Source organism: Elephantulus edwardii, unplaced genomic scaffold (assembly GCF_000299155.1).
Source record: "Elephantulus edwardii isolate Elephantulus edwardi_28Jun2011 unplaced genomic scaffold, EleEdw1.0 scaffold00115, whole genome shotgun sequence".
In the NCBI taxonomy this organism is placed as follows: Eukaryota; Metazoa; Chordata; class Mammalia; order Macroscelidea; family Macroscelididae; genus Elephantulus; species Elephantulus edwardii.
The window spans coordinates 10,919,102-10,938,706 of NW_006399865.1; the positions used below are offsets into that span (position 1 = coordinate 10,919,102).

Consider the following 19,605-nt stretch of genomic DNA (forward strand, 5'->3'; position numbering starts at 1 on the left):
AAAAGATACAAATAGGAGTAATTGATACTACATTAAAGCCGTGCTATTGGGTAAGTACTGCAATAAAAGCCTAATTGAATCCAAAACTGATCTGGTTTAAAAGAGTTTAAAAGAGTAGATGCCCCACAGAGGACTGCGTTACCAGATTCTTTCCAAACAGGACGAGCTATATAATTTGTAAAAAATTAAAACGTAGAGTTCATGATTGAAAAATTTAAGACTTTAAAGGCAGTAATAACATAGCATAGCATTAAACTGAACGTGGGGGAAATGTCTCAAATCCATGAAACCAGCCATGTCTCCAACTACAGTTAATTATGAATCTGAAAAAAAGAGGCAAATTTCAAGGAGTCCAGAGGAGGACATTTTCTTCGAAGTACTTCACAGGGAAGTAAACTCACTCAAAGGAAAGAAAATAATCTAGTCTTTCCCACATTAGCAAATGAGATGGGAGTGTAAAATAAAGAAAGGGTATAGTTGGCAAAGACAATCTCACAAATATTGTACAGTGGAATAAGGTAAGACAGCGGCCACTGATATAATAAAAGCAGACAGTGACTTACAGAGCTCACCATACCAGAATTCTAAGCATGTTATATATTTTTATGCATCAAATTCTAAAAACAGTCCTGGAATATAGATGCTATTATTTCCCTATCCTAAAGATAAAGAAATTTACCTTAAAGGGGTGGAGCAATTGTCCTATGTAAAAGAAATTATTTTCTCACTGTAAATAAATGGCAAAACCAAGATTAAATGTTCCAGGTGGTTGTTCTTAGCCATTATTTATGCCAACAGCCACCCCAAAATTACCCAGCAATCAAATCCATTGCCATTGAGTTGATTCTGATTTATAGGGACTCTGCAGGAAACAGTCACATCTTTCTCCCTCATAGTGGGCTTGAATCACCAACCTTTCATTTTGCTGCGAAGTGCTTTGACCGCCAAAGCACCAGGAGTCCTTCTATTTATGCTATCTCATAAAAAGAAAGACTTCTAAAAGGAAGGCGATTTCCCCAGTATGTTCATTAATCATTCATTAATATCATAAGTTTGAGTTAACTGGGATATATTGTGTTGTGTGCATGTTTTTAATTTTTTTCTTTTTTTGCATTTCATATTCATAGTTTAACAGCACGCGTTCGCCCTCCCCCACTGAGTGTTGCCACATGACCCCATGGAGTAGAAAGGTATTGGCTCTGAGAACATTCCTTCACAGCCCTTTCCCACTCTTTTCACACACTTTCACTTTCTTCTAACTTTACTGTTTCTAACGGTGTTTTCTTTTAAATCAACTTAAAGAGTGATGTTTTCCTAATATGCATTAAATGAAGTATCCTTTAGACAACCATGCCTTTGGATTTCCTCTTCAGTGACTGTCCACCTCCCCCTCCAACCCCACCCCCTCTCCTTTCCTAAAATGCAATTAAGGCTGTGCTCAAGCTGGGCATCCTTTAATGCTGCCCCTGGGCATTGTAGTTTCTAGTAAAGAAATATATTTATCAGAACTATAAATAAAATCAAGTCAAACAAACAAAAAAAAAAGGAGGGAGAACAGGATTCTCTGGCAGCCATTAAATAAAAGTGCTTTTGGCTGCTTTTTGTGGGTGGTCAGGTCACTATTTCTTTGTTTCACAGTCCATTGTTATTCAAGGAAGGAATCACCTACAAAATGTGGCTTCTGGTGGGGGGAGTTCCACTCCAGCTCTGGCTCGCTTCCACACTGGCTCATGGTTTCTCTCTCTCTCTCTCTCTCTCTCTTGCATGCACCAAACTTTTTTTTTCTTTTTGGAAGTTACCTAGGAAACAAAGTCTTTTGTGCTCGAACTTTATTTGAGCTATTCGCTTTGCTGGGAATCTGCACAAAAGCTGAAGAGAGAAAGAAGTTTGCAATGTTTTGCTAAAATCGTTCATGGCGAACACATTTTTCTCAAGGGGGGGATCATGTCCTCTTGGGTGTCTTGGGGGGCTGCGCAGAAACCTCTGACAAGGTAAGCAAATGCTTTGGGTTAGTTTAGTCAAGTGCCTCTGGAATCAGCTTTTTAAAGGGACTTGAGAACAGTTAATTTGACAATTTGTGGAATCTTCTGAAGCAGCAGAGCGTGATGTTGCCAAATGTAAGGAAGAGAAATGAACAAGAGATGAGCCTGATTTTAATAAAGCATATTACTAGAAACTTTACTGGGAGAAGAGAGAAAAGCATTCATTTTCTGCAAATGTTCACCTTCCTCTAAAATGTTTAAGCAAATGAAACTAGAATCAGTGGTGAAAACTGGGTCTTTTACAAATCTTATTTAGAAGCCCAACCTTGAAATAAAACCCGGGATGGAGTTTTTTTAAAATAATCTGGGCTAGGAGCCCAACTCCGAAATAAAAGTTAGACAGCATTAAAATTTATCAAAGATTTGGGCTGAGAATTCTCAAGTGTCATATAGAAATGGAAGACCCTAACTGCCCAGCTGAGAGCAAACCCAAAAGAAAATAACCTAATTTCCAAATATGAAAACAAAGTACACTTGAATCTTTCCCCCAGTAACAGCATTTGTATTTTCCACGAGAGTTGGAAGGGAAAATTCCTCGCTTTTGCTTTTCTGCATTTATCACTGAAATGGGTTTTTGAAGTATTACTCTCTATTGCAGTTAACTCCTTGTGATTTTAATCTGGGCCCTCTCCTTTGGTGGGCTTGTCCTTCAGGCCCTAAATTCTGCAGTGTCTCCTGACTCCGGGTTTTCCACCGTGCTCTCGGAACTTTTCCAGGGGCATCTAAATCATCTTCTTCCTTTGATCCTAGTCACCTGGAGCTTACAGGATTCTGGATAGGAATTTATAGCCAGATAGATATCCGGACTATAGACTTTAGTTTCTCTGGATTCAAGAGTCACATTTCTTTTCACTCTGAAGTTGAGGGGTACCTTGTCTCTCTTCATTGACTTAACCTAAGAGGCATTAATTGTTCTTTTAAGCATATTTTCTCTTTGTCTTTGTATCACTTAACTATTGAAATAATACTTTCAATTAGTTGTGTGTACTATTTCAGAAATTCTTCCTTTGTCCTGAAAGCTTACTTCTGACTTCACTTTTCTTAACTGTGGAACTCCTTATATGTGTGCTAACTTATAAACTCTGATGGCTGAGTCTGACTATGTTTCATTTGCAGTCCCATCCCCCGGAGGATGAAGATACAGATGTCATGTTAGGGCAGCGGCCGAAAAATCCAATACACAATATTCCCTCAACACTGGACAAGCAGACCAACTGGAGCAAAGCCCTACCTCTCCCCACGCCAGAGGAGAAAATGAAACAAGATGCCCAAGTGATTTCTTCTTGCATTATCCCCATCAATGTCACTGGTACTTTTTTTTTTCTTTTCTTTTCTTAGGGTCAGTTGGAATAGAATATTAAAAATATTCAAAGCTTGTGTTGCCGGGAATGCCATTAGGAGTTAAGAATGCCACTTAAAAGAGGAGATCTGAGTGCAGCAATGAATGAATGGAAATCCAAAACCTCTGTAAATGTCTATTAAAATTAATAATAAAAAAAAGAGGAGATCTGGCTATAAGGTCCCTAGCGTGTTGCACTGTTAACCAAGAACGCCACTTAATAAACAAGTAATAAGCTTGTTGATCAAAATACAACCCAGAAGATGTTTAATATGCTTTTGTTAGGTTTTTAACATAAATTTACCTTATCTTGTGCTGTGCCCGTTGTTATTATAGATGATAGTTTCTTTACGAATAGAGAATACCAAATAGCTCTTTGGCCAGAGCTGAAATAAGGGAGGAGGCAGTGATTAGGCACTGCAAGAAAGAAACAGTAAGCCCTGGTTTCTAAAACTGCACGTTATGGTGCAAAATTGGCCTTCATGCTTCCTTGGATGAAGGTTGTTGTTGTGTACTTTCCAGTCAGAATCGACTCTTCACTGACCCTCTAGTGGGTTTTCAGAGGCAGTTAATTACATGGAAGAAGACTGCCCAACTTTCTCCCACAGAGAAGCTAGTGGCCTGGAACTGCATGCCTTTGGGATTGCAGAGCAGCTTCTTACCACTAGGCCACCAGAACAGACTTTTTAAAAAAGACCATTTAGTCTTCTGTATTTATGTTAGGGATTTTTGACCCAAACAATAGATGAAGACTGGTTTGTATTGTAAAACAAGCAGGTCTAGCTGCTTTCACTGTCTGCTTTCCTCCTCCTGGGTAAGGATAGCTTGAGTAACTAGTCTGGTTAGAATAGAAACCTGTCTGAATTTTTCATTAAATTTGTTGATAGCAATTTTAAATCCAAAATTGGATCTGTCAGACAGTGTTCTAAAACATTCTAAGTTTCAAAGAGAAATTAAATTATCTCTGGGGCTTTATTTGCACATCTCTAATAACGAAACTATTTGAACATTGACATTTTCAGAACAGCTATATTTTGACTCTTTTTCATTCTGATCCTCTGTGACTGTACATATTTCTCAAGATGCATTTTGGTCATGGCTATTAACCCCACTGAAATGTCTTTTACAGAAAGAGGGGAACAAATGGTGACTAGGTAGCTGGGACAGATATTATTTTCTTCCTGAAAACAATGAAAGTTGAAAGAGAGCTATCTCTGATAGCATATTGGGTAACGGAGTTGCCCTGCCAACCCAAAGACAGGCGGCTCAAATCTACCAGCTATTCCATTAGAGAAAGATGTAGGCCTCCTCCTGTGCAATTTGCAGCTTCTGAAAACCTGTTGGAGGGGTGGCCAGGGTCAGTTCTGATGACAGTGAATTTTTTGAGTGAGCTGATGGTCATGAACTAGGAGTTAATTTTCTTGGCCTATTCCACTTGAAGGATAATTTATCTTAAGGATGTACATTTATCTAAATTAGATGTATTAGGGATGTTTAGCTGCCAAATGTAATCATTTTGGCACCTTCTTAAACTAATTTTCAGCTCTGAGGATATCTGATGATTATTAGCAGCACTATAATATGTTTTCCAATGTAGTACTATGGTTATAAGCAACCCCACAATGGCTAAGCATAATGGTTAAGCACTGAGCTGCAAACAGAAAGGCTGGCAGTTCCAACCCACCAGCCAGTCTGAGGAAAAAAAGTGGCAGCAGCTTCTATAAAGACTAACAGTTTAAACTTACATAAACAGTCAAGAAAAGGCAAATATACAGAGCTCACAGTTTATTAGTTGTAATCAGTGGTAGCAGAGACATAGTGATGGAAAAACTCACTGATTACGGGTGGAGTAGTACAGCCAACTACTGTAATTGCTGTCAATAATGTGTCCACTTATAAAAAGTTGAATTGGCAAAGTTATGTGGTGATATACCTCTCTCTCTATCTATCTATCTATCTATCTATATAAAACAACAACAAAAGAGTAGTTGGTGAGAGTGCTACCATACAAAGTTTAAGGTCACAGTTTCATGGGACATCCCAGTTAACTGGCCTAATGTGCTTAGTGCTTCTGTTCTGCCTCCTGTTGTTGTTGTTATGTGCCGTCGAGTCGCCTGCGACTCATAGCGACCCTGTGTACAACAGCCCTAAACTCTGCTCTGTCCTGTGCCAATCGCACTGTCTCTGACACTCCCATCCTGATTATCCCAGTCACTGAATCAATCCACCTCATAGTGCCTATGGTCTTAAAAACTTGGAAGCAGTCATCCAAGGCACAAAAGTTAGTCTCTGTTCCCCTCGAGCAACAGAAGGAGAGTCATGACTGGGAAGAGGATGTGGAAGGTGTGGCTAATGGCCTCCTTTGCCATGAGACCAGAAGAACTGAATGGTGCCCAGCTACATTATTGCCCATTCTGATAAAAAATCCCATAGAAGAATCCTGGTCAAAAAGAGAGAAGTGAAGAACAGAAATTCAAATTCTCATGGACTCTAGACTTCCTGTTGATGGTGTTGTATACCATAGAGTCGGAACCAACCCATAGCTGACCCTCTGGAGGGGTTTCAGAGGCAATTAATTGCATGGGAGGAGATTGCCTACCATTCTCCCGTGGAGCAGCTGGTGGCCTTGAACGGTGTGCCTTCAGAATTGCAGTGCAGCTTATTGTCACTAGGCCATCAGAGCTCCCTGGACTTCCTAGAGTCATAAAAAAAAAAGTATGGACATCTGAGACCAAGGCCTGAGATAATCTCCAGCCTTAAACTAAAAATATGCCCTGAAATAATCTGAAAATGGAACAGTGATTAATCTTAAAAAAAAAGTCTGTCGAGCATTATGCACTTTTTAATAACTAGCACCCAACTGACTGCAGCAACTTGAAAGATTACAGAGCAGCTGGTGGATTCAAACCACTGATCTCTCACATAGCAGCCCACCCGGTAACATGCACTGTTACCAGGTCTCTTTTTAAGATTAGAATGAAGGATTGTCATTTTTTGTTAGAATTAAGAAATGAAAATGCTATTAGTGCTGCCTCTGTGATGATGATGTAATATATTCATCATGTGGTATGGCATACAGATTTTCCAGAGTAAGTTCTAGAAACTGTTGGCACTGTGATCCTAAGTCACACTCAAATGGCTTCATTCTATAGCTGAACTAAGATTTAACATGCCTTCTTGTCCTACACTTAACAATCAGGATAAATGATGAGGTGACTGATTACATGACTTCCTGAAGCAAAGCTCATTGAACAGTGCACTGCATGCCTGTGCCAGACAGGAGCCAGGGTCCTCAACTCCCCTCATCGTTCTGGTTTTGCTGGGACTGCATGTGATATCATTACTGTGGTATTGAAAAGTCCAACTAACAGGCACTGTAGTTTGTCCCCTGTGTTTACAAAAATCAGATGGGAATCCCAGATTTACAGTAGCTACAGAGGATGGATCCACTTAAATAGAGGATTGGAGACTGCTGTGCATCTTAAATTTTTTGGCAATTTTGCAACTGTATTTGATAATCAGCTATTAGTTTTCATCCACACTGACTGTAGATTTTTGAACGTGTAACAGGTCCAGAGGTGGCCAGTGTATACAGCTTATTTGGTAAATCTTTGCCCTTATTACATTTTCTGGACAACTGTCTGAAGATGCAGTGTAGGACATCCCTTGGCCTAGCTGGCTTTGTGGAGCCTGATGTCAGTGTGAACATCTGGTGTTCCCATCTCCTTCTTGGCAAACTTCCATATCTCTTTGAGTGCCCAAGAAGTACGATTCTTATAGCCCATTCCATGAGAAGGTTGATGGTGGGCTTTCTGGTCACCACCTTGTTGACAGCAGAATAGCCCTTCTCAGCATCCTTCTCTGGTGGGGGTCAGAGTGCCAGAACCAGACTGAAAAGGACCATCTTTCATCTTATATGGACAAGATACCTGATACTCAGCCAAAAAAATTTTACCCAATTTAGTCAGAAACAGTTATATTCTGATTTAAAACAAACAAACAAACAAACAAACAAACAAACAAACAAACCACAATAGGGGAGCTCTGGTGGCCTAGTGGCAAGGAGCTGCAACTACAATCCCAGAGGCGCACGGCTCGAATCCACCAGATGCTCTGCCGGGGAAGGAGGGACAGTCTCCTCCTGTACCAGTCAGATCTGATTTGACGATACATTCACACAAAAATAATAAAATAAAAATTTTTTAAACAAAGAAAAAGAAAAAAACACACACAAAAGTAATAAAAGCTCTAGGCTGGTGAATGTCCTCACAAATCAGGGGTGTGCATGTGTGTGTGTGTGTGTGTGTGTGTGTGTGTGTGTGTGTGTATGCATGTATGTATGTGTGTGTACGAGCATGTATGTTTGGGGTGAAAGAAAAGGTTTAGGCACAGGAGTTGCGGGGGGAAAACTACACAAAGAGGCTTTTAATGAAGAAATGGGTCAGGTTATATTAATGGAACTAATTCAGGTTAATATCTTGGCTGCTGATCTACTCTGTAAAGGTATCAGCTTCCAAGAGCTCAGAAATAGACCAGCAAACAGTAGTAACGAAAAGTTTTAAGTATGCATAGAGCCATTTTTGTGTATGAAAGTGCTTGTTTGATGCTATTTTCCTTTTCTCTTTCTTTTGATTTCCCTTTGATTGTTACTTTGGGCAGGGAAAGCTGTTGCATACAGCTGCATTTAGAAGTGAAGCTGAATGCACTGTAGCATCACTTATATGAAAGCTCTGGCTTTCATTGGAAATTACCCCTTTATATGTGCTCATGGGCTTAATCCAAACTCTTCCCTTACTACCAATCAATAAATATCACCGTGTTCCAAGAAAATGAAAACTTTTTTTTGCAATTTCTAAAGGCTAATGAGACCTATTTGTGGGTTGCAGGAGTTGGTTTTGACAGAGAGGCTAGCATCCGCTGTTCTCTTGTTCACTCACAATCCGTACTACAGAGGAGACGCAAATTGAGGAGGAGGAAAACCATCTCCGGTATTCCCAGGAGAGTCCAACAGGAAATAGGTGTGGTATCAAAAATGTTCATAGCCAACATTCTGTCTACACTCGGTTATAAGGAGATGAAATGAAAGCTGGCCTTCAACAAACTTCTTTAAAAGCATTCAGTGTTGTCATGTGTAGAGTTCTTAAGTGTTATGTGTTTGTTTAATATTCAGCAAGCCAGATGACCTTACATTTTAAATCTTTGCTCTCTGAGTCATTTAGACCTTATGGATTTAGGCATGTAAGGCCAGGTCCTATGGTTGAAATGTAATCTGCTAATTTTCAGAAGTTTTATTAGGGTGGAAATTATGACTAAGAAGTAGCAAGATTCCATGAAAGAATTTCTGGTTAAATTGTAACTGTATTTGGAGAGAGATACTTCTATGGCATGAAGTATTTCAAAAGGAAAATTTCTAACATATCCAATTAAATAATAGTAATATTAGACCCTTGGTGACATACTTCTGTTCAATGAATTAAAATATGTACTATATTTTTTAATACTACAGTAATATCTCTTCTAAATAAGTTTATTTTTATAATTAATTATATTATTTCATTTCCCTTTGTTACTATTACAAAATAAAAATGATGAGTGTATTGTAGTGGTTGTAAAAATACAAACTATACAGTAAAATGTGTGTGTGTGTGTGCAAACAAAAGCACTTTTCAAGACAAAGCAATTTGATAGTGAAGAGGAGAGCAAGAATTCGCCATGCTCTAAAACAATATCTCCTCTTAAAATTGTTTGTACATAGAACATTTGACTCGTAGTTACAGAGATGCACGCTGAAGTGTGTCTCAGAGTGTCTGCAAACTTGCTTCTGGATAAAATCTCTCACTATATTTTCCTTGTGCTCTCCATGAACCTAGATTCTGATGAATCGCCAGTGGCCAGGGAGAGGAATGTGATTGTGCACACAAACCCAGATCCCACCAACGCTGCCAACAGGAGGTCCGGAACCAGGGACACCGAGTGCCAAACTGAGGATATTCTTATTGCCGCCCCCTCCAGGAGGAGAATCAGGGCTCAGAGGGGTCAGAGCATTGCCGCTTCCCTTTCTCATTCTGCTGGCAACATCTCTGCGCTGGCAGACAAAGGCGACACCATGTTTACCACTACAGTGAGCAGCCGCACAAGATCTCGCAGCCTGCCCCGGGAGGGTAATAGAACCGGGGATGCTGAGCCCAAGGTTGGTGCTAAACCCTCAGCATATGAAGAGGGGGAGCCTTTCCTGGGTGACCACGAAAGAGCTCCCAATGACTGCAGTGAGGCCCCCAGCAGCCCAGGCGCGCAGGAACACCAGCCTCCTCTAGGTCTCGCCTGTTCCCAACATCTCCACAGCCCCCAGCACAAGTTAAGTGAGAGGGGGCGGTCCCGTCTGTCCAGAATGGCGGCTGACTCGGGCAGCTGTGACATCTCCTCCAACTCGGACACCTTTGGAAGCCCCATCCACTGCATCTCCACGGCTGGCGTCCTCCTCAGCAGCCACATGGACCAGAAAGACGACCACCAGTCATCCAGCGGGAACTGGAGCGGGAGCAGCTCCACGTGCCCTTCGCAAACCTCAGAGACAATCCCTCCGGCGGCATCTCCTCCCCTCACTGGCTCTTCGCACTGTGACTCGGAGTTGTCACTCAACACTGCTCCCCATGCCAATGAAGACTCCAGTGTGTTCGTGACAGAGCAGTACAATGACCATGCCGACAAAGTGAGAGGCCACCGGGCGAACTCCTTCACCTCCACAGTGGCGGATCTTCTGGATGACCCCAACAACAGCAACACGAGTGACAGTGAGTGGAACTACCTACACCATCATCACGATGCCTCCTGCCGCCAAGATTTCAGTCCCGAGCGTCCCAAGGCGGACAGTCTGGGCTGCGCAAGCTTCACGAGCATGGCCACCTATGACAGCTTCCTGGAAAAGTCCCCCTCGGACAAAGCCGACACGAGCTCTCACTTTTCGGTGGACACGGAGGGGTACTATACCTCCATGCACTTTGACTGTGGTCTCAAAAACAATAAGAGTTATGTTTGCCACTATGCAGCCTTGGGCCCTGAGAACGGACAGAGTGTTGGGGTTCCTCCTGATGTTCCAGACTGTGCCTGGCCAGACTACTTAGACCCCAGGAGGCAAGGGAGACCAAGCATCTCTTTCCGAAAACCAAAGGCGAAGCCGACCCCACCTAAGCGCAGCTCCTCGCTGAGAAAGTCTGAAGGAAATGCGGATATTCCGGAGAAGAAAGAACCAAAGATCAGCAGTGGTCAGCACCTGCCTCATAGCTCCAGGGAAATGAAGCTGCCTCTTGATTTCTCCAACACGCCTTCTCGGATGGAAAATGCCAGTCTTCCTAGCAAGCCAGAAGCTTCTTGGGTGAACCAGAGTGAACATGGGGTTAAGGAACCTCAGATGGACACTGCAGGTATCCCACCATTCAAAGATGAAGGTGCTGAATCAACTCACTATGCAGATCTCTGGCTTCTCAATGACTTGAAGACAAACGATCCTTATAGGTCTTTATCGAATTCAAGCACTGCTACGGGTACCACAGTTATTGAGTGTATCAAATCTCCAGAGAGTTCTGAATCGCAAACATCCCAGTCGGAATCAAGAGCGACCACTCCATCTCTACCTTCTGTTGACAATGAGTTCAAACTGGTTTCACCAGAGAAGCTGGCTGGCTTGGCATCTCCATCAAGTGGCTATTCAAGCCAGTCTGAAACGCCAACATCCTCTTTCCCCACTGCTTTCTTCTCTGGCCCATTGTCTCCTGGAGGTAGCAAGAGGAAACCTAAAGTCCCAGAAAGGAAATCCTCCCTCCAGCAGCCTGCTTTAAAAGATGGGACTCTATCATTGAGTAAAGACCTTGAACTTCCAATTATACCTCCTACTCATCTTGACCTAAGTGCTCTTCATAATGTCTTGAATAAACCATTCCATCACCGTCACCCACTGCATGTTTTTAGTCATAACAAGCCAAACACCTTAGGAGATACTCTGAGGTCAAATCCTCCGCCATCCCTGGCAATTACACCAACAGTCCTGAAATCTGTTAGCCTTAGGTCCATCAGTAAGTCTGAAGAAGTCAAGCAAAAGGAAGGCAACAATACAGATCTCCCCTACTTAGAGGAAAGCACTCTCCCAACAGTGGCCTTGTCTCCAGGGAGGATTCGGCCGCCTATAACTAAGAAATCGCTCTCACGTCAGTACTCCACTGAAGACACCATACTATCCTTCTTAGATGCCTCTGCAATTGAGACGGGACCAGATAAACTACCTTTGGGAAAAAACTCTACGTTTGAGGTGAAAAATCATTGTGATCCAGAAACTGCATCTTCCACTGGTAGCAGCAGCATTCTAGACTCTAATGTCTCAAAAGGCCAAATACATATGGAGAGTGAGCCAATTTCAGGAAATGCATCGAGTAAAAACTATGCCTTCTCTCCAGAAGAATTCCAGAGAGTCTCTGCTGCCCACTCAAGTGATTTTGATAGCAAAATAACACACTTTGGGGCTGGTCTCGACAGAACCCTAGAACAGGTCCAGAAGGCATCCTCTGTAGATTGGGAGGAAGCTGCCCAACCTGAACCTGGGGAGGTGACCGCATTTCAATCCAACTCACCAACTAGAGCAACAGACATAAGCAATGAACTTAAGCATCACCTTGCTGTGAGCCACCACCATGACAAAGTGCCTGGGAATATCAGCTATGAATCAGATTTATCCACTGTAAATTCAACCCCTGACAAATGTTCCGAGCAGGAAACTATTGCTTCAGGTATTTCAGCCAAAAGTGCCTCTGATAACAGCAGAGCAGAGGAGATCCAAGGAAGTGTGGATGAGGCTTCACTGAAAGGTAAGTGGTTGAGACTTTTGTCATATTGGCTATATGGCTTCAGATGCTTCCTGAGCCTTTTTCCTTATATTTCCCATAATACTTTACATACTAGAATATTGATTTTCTTTCACCAATTAAAAAAGTTGAGTGCTAGGCTTTTGTTACTGAAGAATTAAGCTTTGGTATGTAATATGGTAGTAACTTCCTCCTAAAAGTGCTTCTATTCTTATTCTAAGAATCCTCACCAAGTGATGACTCCATCATTTCACCACTCAGTGAAGACTCTCAAGCTGAAGTGGAAGGTGCATTTGTGTCTCCAAACAAACCTCGTACAACTGAGGATTTATTTGCAGTCATTCACAGGTGAGACAATATTACCAAGTCCCAAAACAACAAAAGGCACAGCCAAACTTTTGCTTCTTAAGGTGCCTCTCATCAAGTGCAAACATAAGAAAGTCACTTGTGCTTGTAAAACATCCAGCAAGACCAAGTAAAGAGGATTTTTTTTTCTAAATCAGAGCAATAGATTAACATCGAAGTTGGAAAAGAGTAACCTGTCTATATAATTAAGTAGACCTCATACGAATCTAGGAAAATTGAGGGTCATCAAAAGTTAAATGAACTATACCAAGAGTGATATCCTCGGCATGAATGAGCTGAAATGGACTGGCATTGGCCGCTATGGATCAGACAGGTCTATTATGCTGGGAATGCACAATGAAAGAAGAATGGTATTGAATTCATCACCAAAAAGAACGATAGAGAGAATGCCCCATGACTGATTAAAGAACAGACACAGTAGTAATTAGGGTGAAGAGAAAGGCATTATTTTTTAGGGGGCTATCAGAACAGTATCATGAAGGAAAAAGAAGACATGGGGCAGTGCCCAAGAGTATGCCTTAGCAGGCACATTGCCCACTCAGAGGATGGAGCCTTTGGTTTCTTTTTCTTTGTGCCAGTAGTTACTCTAATTCTATCCCCCTCACCACCACTGCCTACCTACCTTCAATCTCAGGATAATTAATATGATATTGAAGTTACATGACCAACTTATTTCCCCAAGGAACCTATTGCCAATGCTCAGAATAGTGGAAAGAACATAAGTAATGGAATCTTAGAGACCTGCATTTGAATACCCCCTCTGCTACTTTCCATGTAGTCTTCAATCAGTTAAAAGCCCCAGCCATATTCCCTTAGTGTTGGGCTGCTAACTCAAAGGCTGGCAGTTCGAATCCAGAAGAATGCTAGGCAGTCTTCTCCCCAAAAGAGCCTTGGTAAACCCAGTGGAGGGCTGCCATGTGTCAGAACTAACTCCACAGCAGAGGATGCAGTTTTTTATGTAACTCATATATTTGATTTTGATGACAAGTAACATTTTGGTATGTGGAACACGTTAGATAATAAAAGCAAATATTAGTCGGAAACTCCAACACTATTGGAGTGCTAAACATTACCATATGTAAGATAACAGCTACAGAGGTTTGAGTGATCCAAAATCGGACTTGCATCGAATTTCAAAGTCTGTATCATCTCTACCTTAGAGAGGTTTAAGTTAGAGAGCATAATGCCAAGACTTCTCAATGAAATGAGATAAATTTCAGCAAATGCTGATCATTCACTGAATGTCTGTTTACTTATCAGGTGAAACTTGACAATAGAATGATGAGTGTCTAGATTATATAGATTGGAATTTATCTGGGTTTGATAATCTTGGCTTTGCATTTGCGTGGGATTTATTTCTCTATTTATTTAAATCATTGTTGTTTGCTGTCAAGTCAGAACCAACCCATAGCTGACTCTCCTGCGGGTTTTCAGAGACAGTTTAATTGCACTGGAGGAGATTGCCTATCTTTCTCCTGTGGAGCAGCTGGTAGATTTGAACCCTGTGCCTTTGGGATGGCAGCACATCTCTTTACCACTAGACCACTAATTGTTATTTTTTTCTTGAGTGTTTATATTTTTCAAACCTTTAAGAGCTCTAGAGATGATAGTCTATGCTTTCATATTTCAAGGCTTACTGCCCAACAGACTGTCCCTAGCAGCTCTAGAAATGGTATTTGCAGTCAAAGATGGCTTGATTTCTTTTGAAAGTCATTTAAAATATTTTATATGGAAGAATGAAAACCTTAAAACACCATTGTATTAGTACCATTCCCCAAGCCTGTCAACATTCAACCCAGGACTACTCTTAGCCCATTCATCCCTCCCTCCCCTCACTGCCTCACTCCTATATAATTTGGAAGCCTATTGCAGACAACAGACCATTTCTTGGATATTTCAGAGACAGATCTTATATGAGAAAGCTACTGCCCTTCACCATCCACACTTGGAACAGGGAGTCAGAGAACATATTTTATTCCCAATAAGCTTCTCTCTAGAACTTGTAGCCTCCACATTATCAATGATCTTAAGTTTGTCCTTTCCAGAACCTAATTTATGTCCACAAGTCATCATAGTCGCAGCCTTGGTGGCACAAGGAATGCTTAGGCACTCAGCTGATGCTTCAAACCCACCAGCACCTCTGTGCAAGAGAGATGGGGCAGTTTGCATCCACAAAGATTTAGTTTTCGAAACCTTATTGTTGTTAGATGCCCCCAAGTCAAGCACAATGCATAGCCACCCTATGAATGACAGATCTGAACCCCGTCCTAGCCTGTGCAACCTTACAATCTCTGACACACTCAAGCCCACTGCTGTAGTCAAACTCTATAGGGTGGTTTTACCCCATCCTGTTGGGTCCCCATGCCTCAGAGTCAACTCAATGGCAGGGGGTTTGGGGTTTCTTGATCATCAGAGGATTTTACACAGGTCAAGTGCTACAAGGACCAGGGATGCATCTTCTTCCTCATCTCTACTGCCCCAGTGACTAGTATTCCCTCAGACAGGATTTACTAAAAATGCTACTTAACTAAGTGATTGAAAAAGACTTAGAACTTTGTTTCATAAAAATGTATATGGACTGAGATTTATTCTCTGTTATTCCCCCCACCCCCCTTTCTCCCAAAGATCCAAAAGGAAAGTCCTTGGAAGAAAAGATTCTGGGGACATGTCTGTTCGAAGCAAATCCAGAGTCTCAGCTAGCAGCAGTGGCAGCAGTGCTGGCTCCGTCACAACACCCAGCAGCAGCGCAACAACCCCAACCAGCCAAAGGTCTCCTGGGCTCATCTACCGCAATGCCAAAAAGTCCAACACGTCAAACGAAGAGTTTAAGCTGCTACTTCTCAAGAAAGGCAGCCGCTCCGATTCCAGCTACCGCATGTCTGCCACCGAGATCCTCAAGAGTCCCATCTTGCCCAAACCCCCTGGGGATCTTGCAGTGGATTCCCCTCAGGTCACTGATGAGGCCCAGCAGGGGTCACCTGGGACAGAGGCATTGTCCCCTCTCTCTCCATGCTCCCCACGAGTAAATTCAGAGGGGTTCTCCTCAAAGAACTTTGTCACCTCAGCATCGGCAAGGGTTGGGCGGTCGCGGGCACCCCCTGTAGCCAGCAGCAGCCGTTACAGCGTCCGCTGCAGGCTGTACAACACTCCCATGCAGGCTATCTCTGAAGGCGAGACGGAAAATTCAGACGGGAGCCCGCACGACGACCGCTCCTCCCAGAGCTCAACCTAGATGGCCTGGGCCAGATGGTCTGTCAGCTGTCACAGCCCCTAGTGATACAAGAATGTCAGGGGGCACAGAGGACCCAAGAGAAGGAAAACTATCATGGGGTACCATCATTGCTTGCCAATGAATTTCTAAATATATGCTGGGGAACATAAGAGGTAGTTTAGTAATTCTTTATTATTTTACATTTTTAAGTAACATACTCTCATGTTTTTTATTTACCTTAGTTTGATTGACCCAATACCATTCCTTTTGATAATGTAGAGTTCAAAAATTATCTACTTTTCACGGAACCTAGAAAAGGTTTTCCCAGAGCTGCCTATTCAGAAACGCAAACCCCTCACTGTCATGATTCTTTAAGGAGATGAAATTACTCTGGAGGTTTGGTATTTTTTTACATTAAAATGAACTAGAGCAAAATTTAGAAGAAAGAACTACACATATGTAAATACCATATTTTTGATAAAGAATGTAAATAGATTTATCAACAATGAGTGGACATGTGGCCAATTATTTACCGCACACCAACTGTTTATAGAAAACAACAAAAAAAATAGAATGTAATAATTGTATTCTGTGAATACCATTTTCATATCAAGTAGCATATTTAAATGTCCACCAATATGATTTTCTGAATGATAAACCTCAACTGTGGATCTTAAACTAGTGAAAAAAGGAAATCTTGAGATCATGGACTGAAATGAGATTAATTTAAAATAAATAATTCAGACTTAACCATTTCTTCTGACAAATTTCAACACAAAACACGCTAATAGCACGTGGCTACGATGTGTCACGTGGTAATTTGGGCAGAATGAAAAGCATGCTTATGATTTTTTCTTTCATTAAAGAGAAGTCATTACTTTCGACACAAATCCCTGAACAACAACATTGACAGTGTCCTTTCGACTTCGAATTTTTCAGCGGATTGCTTTCATGAGAATAAGTAGGGAAACAGTAGTTCATTTTAGGTTATGTTTTATAGTAGGCGGCTGGGGATATAAGCAGTCTTCATCTAATGGCTAGAATCTTTAAACTTCTTAAACAGTTTAGCAGTTAGCTCCAGGTTCTTAAACTAAAGACAACAAAACCTAAGCATGCCACAGAGCTGTTGATATTTGAATAAGTACCTGCAATGAGTTTTCAGTGAAGCTTTCTCTCTGTGTTGGCAAAATTCATGCTACCTAAAAATGAACAGAAATGACACTGTGAAGAATGTAGCTTGGGAAATAAGGATGAATATGCATTATTTATCGTCGCTGTTAAACCGAGAATGGGGAACAGCTCTGGTTCACAATGCTACATACAACTGAGTTTCGTCTGATTTTACTATTTCTGCTTGATGGCAAAGGGGTGGGGTGGTGGGTGGGGAAGGAATTGTCAGGGCAACTGAGTGTTCTCTGATAAAATGAAGGCAGGGAAACAAGCTGAATTACTTGAAATTACTTGAATTTTCTTGTCTTAAAACTGAAAGGAAAATGTAGTTACAAATTGAAATCTGCAACTAGAGTCTTTACACCTCAGATTTTAAAGTGAACTGACACAAAATGTTTGAAACTATATGTCAGAAATATAAGCAGCTATGTATTTAGAATATGTTTTGAGTGAGAGGCGGTAGAAAGTAGAGAGAACTATGAAGAGCTGTGGCCTAAAAGGAATAGAATGTGGTTAGAATGATAGGAAATTCCAGGTTTACCAAGGCATTGATAAGCAGCAGGCTTTAAGCTTAAGCAAGTGGTATTTGGGAAAGTAGGATGTGTGAAAGGGGGTTTGTGGTTTTGATTGAACTCATGAGGTATGAAGGGGAATGCCTGATCTAAGAAGATACTGTCTTTCAATAGAAACACTATAAAATGTAACAGAATTAGGAATTAGAGAATCTGATTGCTGTTGGTTTTTTGTTTGTAAAGAAAAAAAGATAATGTCTTGTTTCTTCTCTTTGTTTTCACTACAGAATTGTGTTTCTTGAGTTCTTGTCATCCTTGTATGTAAAATGGGTGCTGGGGGTGGAGGGGTAGAAGAGGAGGGAGTGTGTGTGTTGCGTGCGTGTGTGTATGTGTGTGTGCACAAGATAGGATAGATAAGCTATTTGGTAGAGGGTTTGAACATTTACAAAGTGTTATAATTTTTATTAAAAGAAAAATGTTTTAGGGGTTTGAAAAACTGGACTACCATTTCTCATTGGAACCATTAGTTAAGAAAGCCAGCATGGTTTAACACCACATGAGAACATGAGTAAATTTCTTTTTTCCTCATGCTTTCAAAAGTACACTTGGCAAAATTTTAAAAATAACATTTTTAGAAAAATGTAATAAGCATTCATTTCCAGTCACAATAGGTGATCTTTTGTCATTTTCATAAAAGCAGTTCATTTGCAGTGTGGCTTTTGTGTAGTTAGGGGTTTTTTAAGCTTAAAGAAAGGTATGTAGGTGTAAAAGTTATTCTAAATCTTGACTAGAAAACAAATTGGCTTTAATAAAAATGTCACCTTTTTATTATTGACATTAATTTAAGTAATGGTACCATATATATTTTAAAATACATATTGACTTGAATTGTGAGGCAATAAATAGCTTCTATATGTAATGATCACAGAACTAACCCTTATAATATAGTTTTACTTATTTTGTTTACTCTAAAAATCTATAGCAGAGTTTCTCTATTTTATATTTCATAGTTTAAAAAAAACCCAAATAAAGATGGATTTAAAATTCACTGTGGAAAAGATTATTGAATAACACAATAATAATAAAGCAGGAAGTCCCTTAATAATTAGAAATATTCTACATGGCTTTCGAGCTCTCAAAACCAAGAGTTAGGGCTGACTTTAACATCACTGCTGTCTTGAAGCAGGATACACACATTAGGTATAGTAAGAACATGAATCCAAACTTTTCTTCTGTTTGCACTGATATTCTTCGCTCCCCTCCTTTTCATATTTCTACAACCATGTGTAGGTTTTGTGGGGAATTCTTTTTCCTTGCTTTTTGATTCTGCCTTCCCCCCCCCCTTCATTTTTTTCTTTTTTGGCTAAGTAGAAGAATTGGACTAGTGGTAGCAAACAAAACACACTGTTTGCTCTAGCCAAAGGTCAGTGAGTGAGTGCATTTGCTGCAGTATTGGCAGATTCTGAGAACTAGATCAAGACAAAGATTTTAAAACTATTAAGAAGGTTACAGTGTAACTATTTTGGTACTAGAACCAGTTCATGCTGGCCGAAAAGACAATGGTTTATGGACTTGCATCCATTTTGTATTTTTGTAATATTTGTAAATACGAACTTTTTAAATTGTTGCAGAGATGGTTTCTTTTGTAAGATGTTTTCAACGTTTACATTCAATCCAAGCCTTTGTATATTTTAGAGCTGTGCAACACTTTAAGTCTTGTATTTATTTTTAGTAAAAATGGTGACAGTTTCATTGTGAACCCCTCTCCAAAAAATGTATCAGAAAAGTTTGATTACCTAGAAAGTGTGTATAGAAACCGCAAATAAACGTGACTGCAATTAAATGGTTTGTCTTTTCTGTAAGGAATTGCGTTCCTGGGACTTTACAAACTCAAGTGTTTTCTATAGACCTTGGATCCAACTCATAGAGATCTTAGAGTCCAGAATAGATTGTCCCTTTGGGTTTCTAAGGCTGTAATCACTGACACACAGAGGGAAGGACTGGAGGATTTGAAATGATGACCTAGCACTTCACTATCCAGCACTTAACTCAATGCACTACCACGAGCCTTAATGCTTTCTGTGCAACCAGCAATGAAGAAGGGGAATTATTT

General features: G+C 40.8%; 1 protein-coding gene across 1 annotated transcript in view; it reads left to right on the forward strand.

Moving 5' to 3' along the window:
• The window catches only part of NHS (Nance-Horan syndrome (congenital cataracts and dental anomalies)), a 386,812-nt gene extending 367,493 nt beyond the window's left edge, over nucleotides 1–19,319 (forward strand). Inside the window, exons 5-10 of the mRNA XM_006892433.1 lie at nucleotides 1,128–1,190; nucleotides 3,159–3,351; nucleotides 8,268–8,399; nucleotides 9,252–12,236; nucleotides 12,455–12,581; nucleotides 15,225–19,319. Of these exons, the coding sequence (XP_006892495.1) occupies nucleotides 1,128–1,190; nucleotides 3,159–3,351; nucleotides 8,268–8,399; nucleotides 9,252–12,236; nucleotides 12,455–12,581; nucleotides 15,225–15,831 (4,107 nt within the window). The 3' untranslated portion in view covers nucleotides 15,832–19,319. The remainder of the gene's footprint in view (nucleotides 1–1,127; nucleotides 1,191–3,158; nucleotides 3,352–8,267; nucleotides 8,400–9,251; nucleotides 12,237–12,454; nucleotides 12,582–15,224) is intronic.
• Nucleotides 19,320–19,605: the final 286 nt, after the last annotated feature.